The 7213-nt window shown below is 44.4% G+C and overlaps 1 protein-coding gene across 1 annotated transcript; it reads left to right on the forward strand.

The window, feature by feature from the left end:
* The first annotated feature begins 767 nt into the window (after positions 1–767).
* On the forward strand, positions 768–2045 carry TCEAL3 (transcription elongation factor A like 3). Its single transcript, XM_034649800.1, has 2 exons — positions 768–803; positions 1157–2045. The coding sequence occupies exon 2, from the start codon at positions 1185–1187 to the stop codon at positions 1785–1787; it is 603 nt and encodes a 200-aa protein (XP_034505691.1). The 5' UTR covers positions 768–803; positions 1157–1184; the 3' UTR covers positions 1788–2045.
* The last annotated feature ends 5168 nt before the right edge of the window (positions 2046–7213 follow it).

The following is a 7213-nucleotide window of genomic DNA, read 5'->3' on the forward strand; positions in this document are numbered from 1 at the left end:
GGCTGGGCGCCGACGTGGGCAGCAGCCCCCGCGCCCGCCCGCTCGCCCGCCCTGCGTTCCCGTCCCTGCGCTGTCCGCTCGCATCGCCTGCGGGGAACCAGCTCCCAGAGCTGCCCGGGTGGCGGGCGAGGGGCGAGCGGGCTTCGGCGAGCCCGAGGAGGCGCAGGCCTGCCCCGGGCCCCGCAGGTCAGTGTAAAGGTGGGCGCTGCTGGCGGCCCCGGGTAGGGGTGGAGGTGGCTGGGAGTAGGATCCGGGAAAAGCACCGGGTGGGATGGGGTCCGGGAGGCTGGTGAGGAGGGGGATGCCACTCGGACGTGGGCAGGTGGGGAGGGAGCACCCCGCCGCCTCCTCGACGCCCCTCCTCTACGCCCTCCATTCATTTTTGGACCTGAAATGGGGGGGCGCCCCTGCAGTGCGACAGTGAAATGTAGACATATTTTAGAAATAACCCCCCTTACGCTCTGCACCTGAAAGGAAATACTGACCTCCTCGGAAAGGGGGTGGGGGTGTGCGGCTTGCCTGCAAGGGAGGGGGACACAGAGACCCAAACAGTTTAGAAAGCATCTTGGTTTAGAGCCTGAGGCCTGAAAATTAATGGCGGCTGGGATGCGGGGGAGGTAGGCGAGGGAAATGTTGCATGAGGAGGGCCCAGGTTCAGGAAAGGAACTTCAGTCAGCTGAGCACACAGGCCCTGCCCCTGTCTCCTGTCTGTCTGCAGGTCTGTGTGTCTGTCCCCAGCACTCTGCAAGGCTAGAAAAGGNAAGGCTAGAAAAGGAGGAAGAATCTGTCCAGAATCCCTGCAGGTGAGTGAAAGGGGGAGACCCCTGGACAGAAACGGTGGGGGGAGGGTGCGGAGGGCACAGTGTGGGCAGAATTTGAGGTCCCCACTGCCCATCTCACCACCATGTATATTGCACCCACCCCGCCACACTGAGGGATGGTACAGAAAGTGGTAGGGCCTGCCAGGGAAGTGGTTGGCTCTCACGTGTGGGATGAATTGTGGGGTAAAGAGTAGGCAGAAGACACACTTGGAGGGCTTCCCCAGCCAAGGGGAAGGATGCCGGTACTATCAGCACCTGCATTCCACCTCCAAGTCCTCAGTTTCCCTTGTCTCCTTTGACTTCTCTTACCCCCCCATCCCACCCTACCCCCCCAGGACAAGGAAAAGAAGGGAAAATCTCAACATGGAAAAACTCTACAACGAAAATGAAAGCAAGCTGGAAATCGAGGGAATGCCAGAAGATGAAGTAGAGCCTGAAGATGAAGGAAAATCAGATGAGGAAGACAAGCTGGAAGTGGAGGGGAAGCCAGGGTATGAGGGAAAGCTCCAGAGTAAGGGGCAGCCAGATGATGAGGGACAACTGGAAGAGGAGGGAAAGCAAGAAAAGCAGGGCAAGTCTGAAAATGAGGGAAAACCACACAGTGAGGGCAAGCCAGAATCCCTGGCAAAGCCCGAGGGTGAGCCACGGGCTGCCGAAAAGCGCCCGGCTGAAGATTATGTGCCAAGGAAAGCAAAAAGAAAAACGGACAGGGGGACAGATGATTCCCCCAAGGACTATCAGGAGAACTTACAGGAAAGGCACTTGGGCAGTGAGGAGATGATGAGAGAATGTGGAGATATGTCAAGGGCTCAGGAAGAGCTAAGGAAAAAACAGAAAATGGGTGGCTTTCACTGGATGCAAAGAGATGTACCGGATCTGTTTGCCCCAAGGGGGCAGCGGGGTGTCAGAGGAATGAGGGGCGGAGGTAGGGGCCAAAGGGGTTTACATGATATCCCATATCTTTAATGCCTTTGGCCTTCAGTTCTAACTTCTCTGATGAGAATTTTGCTGACGCTGCTTTCCCTGGCAGGCATTTGCCAGGCTATGTGCTTTAACCTTAAGCTGATACTTTGCTTTAGGTGTCACTCTTGTTACCAGCAGCATTTTGACCCAACTACAGTGTTCTCTGTCTTTCAGGAGGGGATTTTCACCCATGTGCATGGAAGAAATGTTCATGGTACACTATAAAATAACAATAAAGAAAAAACAGGTTTCAGAACCACATATACAGTATCAGACCATTTTTGTAAAACTATAAATGTTCGCATAATGCATTTATGCACAGAGAAAGTTCTGAAAACGTGTACACTAAAAAGTAGATGAAGGTTTTTCCTGTATGGTAGCCAACAAAAGGTCTCTTTTGTATTCAGACATGAGTCCAATCATCTGATGGTTAGGTACCTCCATGCCACTCCTCTGTGGGCATTACCCATCCCCATACCTTCCTCTAGTTGTAACCATGTCAGTGGGCACTGCTGCTCCTTCTTCTGAGTCCTTTACTGTCCTATGGCTCCCACCATGTGTGATTCTTTTTATTTGCTTTGCTCACTAACCACTTTTTCCTAAAGGATTGATTATGTTTGTCATAAAAAAAAACCTAGAAATCAGTACGTGATAAACAACTGAAATGTTCAGTGAGTTTATGAGGGCAATGAAGACACTTAAAATTCCTGTTGTCAGAATGTAAAATGATGAGTAAAATTCACATTATCTCTGGGACTCATAGCTAGGGAAATCAACCTGGTGGTTAGAGCAACAGATCCGGTGCCATAAGGGTCGGTCTTGTCATCTGTGAAATGGGAATAAAACAACCTCACATTCTGCTGAGTGGATCAGATGAGATACTGAGTATGTGAGCTATGTTGGGCCAGCACTTTGGCAGTAGTAGGACCCTGGACTGTCAAACACTCAGGGGAAGGCTGAAGGTAGGTCTCATCTGTGTCTAGGAACAAGGCAAAGCAGCTGAGAAGGGGGTGCCACCTTTCTCTGGATACTCCCCTGTCTGCTGGGCACTCCTGTTCTGCTCTGTCCTGTATCCTCTGCTAACAGCTATTGATATGGAGTCGTGGTGACAAAGCCCTTCTGATTCCCTATTGTCCCCAAAGGGCCGAAGCCCCTACTTGACTGCTGTATGAGTGTGGATAAAGCCTCTCTCCCAACTTCAGAGTTGTGCCTACTCAGGTGGTACTGCTCCACAGCTGCTTGGGCTGCCCTGTATTCCGTAGTTCTTAGCATAGTCATTACCATTTTTAGTACATTTTATATTTGCTTATAGTTTCTTTTCTATTCAGAGGACTCGGATATTTGGGGTCCACTGGGGCTGTGTCCTGAGACTAATCTATGGACCAGAAAATGGATGGTTATTTGAATTGAACACTACGCCACAGTACCCCAAGGAAACCATATCTAAATTTACATACCTTTCTTAGTGTGAGTTTTCTAAAGTCTCCTGGCTGGCTTGCTATACAAAATCTAGGGACCTGTCCACATATAATCAGAGAGGGTTACACAACTGAGTTTCAAGCTGAAAATATCCCTTTCCATTTCAAACCAATTCCAACTGAAAAGGATAACAGTGCTCTTAAAAATATTAAAAATTCAATGTTAGGCATTTTATTTAACCCACCAGTATTTTCCTTTATCAAAAACACTTTCTTATTCATCCTGATATCCCTTACACTGTCCTTGACACATATACTTAGTAAATTATGATTGAATCAGGAGCCCTGAGTTTCTAGAGAGGTAACTGTTCATGGATTAGAAGACCCATTAGTGTTAGTAACGGTAATTCTCTCTAAAATTGATCTATAAACTCAATGCCATCCCAATAGAAATCCCAGCAAACTGGGATTCTAAAAGTTATATGGAAAAGCAAAGGACATAAGATAGCCAGAATATATTGAAAATGAAGAACAAAGTTGGAGGACTCAATGCCTGACTTCAAGACTAAGCTAAAGCTACAGTAATCAAGACTGTGGTATTGGCATAAGGATAGACATATAGATCAGTGGAATAAAACAGACATTCCAGAAATAGGTCCATAGGTATATAGATAATTCATTTTTAAAAAAGATCCCAAAGTAATTCAAGGGAGAAAAATAGACTTTTCAACAAATGATTCCAGAACAATTAGATGTTGTCTTAGCTCTGGCTGCTGTAACAAAAATACCATGGACTGTGTGGCTTAACAGCAAACATTTATTTCTCACAGTTCTGGAATCTGGGAAGTCTCAGATCTAGGCACTGACGAATTTGGTGTCTGGTGAGGCCTGATTCCTGGTTCATAAATAGATGTATTCACATGACAGAAGGGGCAAAGGGGCTTTCTGGGGTCTCTTTTATAATGGAACTAATCCCATTTGTGACACTTCCATCACATGGCCTAATCGCTTCCCAAAGATCCCACTTCCAAATACCATCACATTGGATGTTAGGATTTAACATATGAATTTTGGGGTTACACATTCAGTCTATAGTAGATAACCACATACCAAAAAAAGTACCTTTGCCTCACACCATATACAAAATATGAACTCAAAATGGCTCATAGATCAAAATGCAAAAACTAAAATTATAAATACTTCATTTAAAAATAGGAAAAAGGGCACTGGGTGGCTCAGTCGGTCAGGAATCTGCCTTCAGCTCAGGTCATGGTCCTGGAGTGCTGGGATCCAGCCCTGCATTGGGCTCTCTGCTCAGCAGGGAGCCTGCTTCTCCTCTCCCTCTGCCTGCCCCTCTGTCTGCCACTCTGCCTACTTGTGCTCTCTCTCTCTATCAAATAGATAAATAAAAAAAATCTTTAAATAAAAATAGAAAAAAATATGGAATAATCTGTAGTTTCAGAGCCAAATATTGCTTATTTAATGTTGTACTGGTTTAAAGACATTTGAAATTATTTTTCTGCCACTATCTACTTAATAAGTTCTAGTTTTTCCTACTAAGAAATGGAAAAAGGCAAATGCTAATGATAAAACATTTAAATGCAGACAATAACATTTAAAATATTTTTAGAGGGGTGCCTGGCTGGCTCAGTCAGTGGAGCTTGTGACTCTTGATCTTGGGGTCCAGAGCCCAAGAGGTTGTGAGTTCAAACCCCACACTGCGTGCAGAGACTACCTAGAAAATATATAAAATAAAATATTGTTAGAAAAAATAGGAATAAAGGGGTAATCCTGGGTTAGGCAAGCCTTTCATAGAAGGACGTAAGTGCTAATAAAAAAAAATTTGTAAATTGGACCACATAAATATTAAAATATTTTAAACAACTCTTCAAAAGCCATTAACATGTTAGGAAAATGAAAAGACAACTTCCACCTAGAAGAAGATAACTGATAAAGCATCTGTCTCCAGAATATACAAAGAAACCTTACAACTCAGTAATAATAAGACAAATAACAAGAAAATAATACAATTTAAAAATAAGCAAAAGATTTGAATAGACACTTCACTAAAGAAAAGATGAAGATGGCAAATGATCAGATGAAAACATGTTCAACATCATTAATTTTCAGGGAAATGAAAATTAATACCATAATGAGATACCACTACACACCTACTGGAGTGGCTAAACTAAAAAAACAAAAACAAAGAGGTGTTATTAAAAAGTCCTAGCAAGGATATGGCACAACTGGAATTCTCACTGTTGGTGGGAGTACAAAATGGCATGGCCTGGGGTTCCCGGCTGGCTTGTCAATAGAGTGTGCCACTCTTGATCATAGTTTGAGCCCCATGTTGGATGTAGAGTTTACTTTAAAAAATTGGGCAAAAATGGCATGGACACTCTAGAAAAGTTTGGCAACCATACATTTACCATATGACCCAATAATCCCACTCCTAGGTATTTACCCAAGAGTAATGAAAACATTAGTAGCTTTATTCATAACAGCTCACAACTGGAACGACAATCCAAATACCCCCCAAATGGTGAATGGATAAATAAGAAAAAACTACTGGTTCATGCAAAAACATGAATGACTCAAACTCATTAGGCTAAGTAGCCAGACAAAAAAAAAGCTATACTCTGGTTTGCTTCCATTTATAAAACATTCTGGAAAAAGCAAAACTATAGAGACAGAAATCAGGTTGATTCTCAACTGTAATTTTGGATGTTGTTCCTAACTGTAGGAACTTTAAGCCTTATCATCTGCCTCTTCTAGCCCCATCCCCAACCCAAGGCCACCCAATACCCTTTAATACATTCTCTTTCCGCTCAAATTAGCCAGAGTTGGTTTCTGTGGCTTGTAACTAAGTAACTGAATATCTAATGCCTTGTATTCCCTCCATTCAATTTTTCTAAAATTTGTCAGAAATTCAAAGTTCTTTTTCTGTAATCAACTCACAAAATGATTAAGCCAGCCTGTGCCCTCATTAAAAAAAATGGGGGGGGGCGCCTAGGTGGCTTAGTTGGTTAAGCGTCCAACTCTTGGTTTCAGCTCAGGTCAGGATCTCATGGGTTGTGGGATCGAGCACTAAGTTGGGATCCTCGCTCAGCAAGGAATCTGTGTGAAAGAGTCTCTCCCTCTACCCCTCCCCCAGTCTCTCTCTCTCACTCTCTCAAAATAAATAAGAGCTTCATTTCTAAAAAAAATTTTTTTGTGCTTTGTGGTTTTATTTTCTGGACTATTTATGTTTAGTGACTGTTCTTCAATGTTACAGCATCCTAATTGTTAATGGCACAGGGTCAAAATTGTTCAAAGTTTGACTCTCTGAACCCCTCGCTGTCTGTGCAAAAGTCTGGTTATCTCAATTACTTTTTCAAAGAGGGACTTGCCCATCTAACCCCAAAGAAATTTAGGGTTCAGGACCCAGGAGAGAGAGAGCCTGATGCTGACCAGTTTTCATAGGCTCTTGGGAAAATATTATTTGTCAGAGGCAGCATAGAAAAGATCAGGCTCTGGGTGCTTGGATGGCTCAGTCACCTAAGCATCCAACTCTTGGTTTCAGCTTAGGTCATGCTCTTGGGGTCTTGAGATCAAGCCCCACATGGGGCTCCATGCTCCTCAGCACGGGGTCTGCTTGAGATTCTCTCTCCCTCTGCCCCTGCCCCCCCCACTCTCTCTCTTTCTCAAATAAATAAATCTTTTAAAAAAGAGAAAAGACCAGTCTCAGCTGGTCTGAAGGTGTCTACTGAGTTACCTCAATTGAAAAAAAAGATGGGGCGCCTGGGTATCTCAGTAGGTTAAGCGCCTGCCTTCGGCTCGGGTCATGATCCCGGGGTCCTAGGATTGAGCCCCGCGTCAGGCTCTCTGCTCAGGGGTGAGTGTGATTCTCCCTCTCACTCTCCCTCTGTGCTCTTTCTCTCCCAAATAAATAAATAAAATCTTTAAAAAAAAAAAAAAAGAAAAAAGAAAGAAAATATCAAGCAGTGTTCAGGCACCAGCTGACGAAAGGTA

This window comes from Ailuropoda melanoleuca, chromosome X (assembly GCF_002007445.2).
Source record: "Ailuropoda melanoleuca isolate Jingjing chromosome X, ASM200744v2, whole genome shotgun sequence".
Classification (NCBI taxonomy): Eukaryota; Metazoa; Chordata; class Mammalia; order Carnivora; family Ursidae; genus Ailuropoda; species Ailuropoda melanoleuca.

What these genes read in the sequence shown, in the direction of transcription:
- TCEAL3 (XM_034649800.1), top strand. Translation starts at nt 1,185, where the DNA reads ATGGAAAAACTCTACAACGAAAATGAAAGCAAGCTGGAAATCGAGGGA.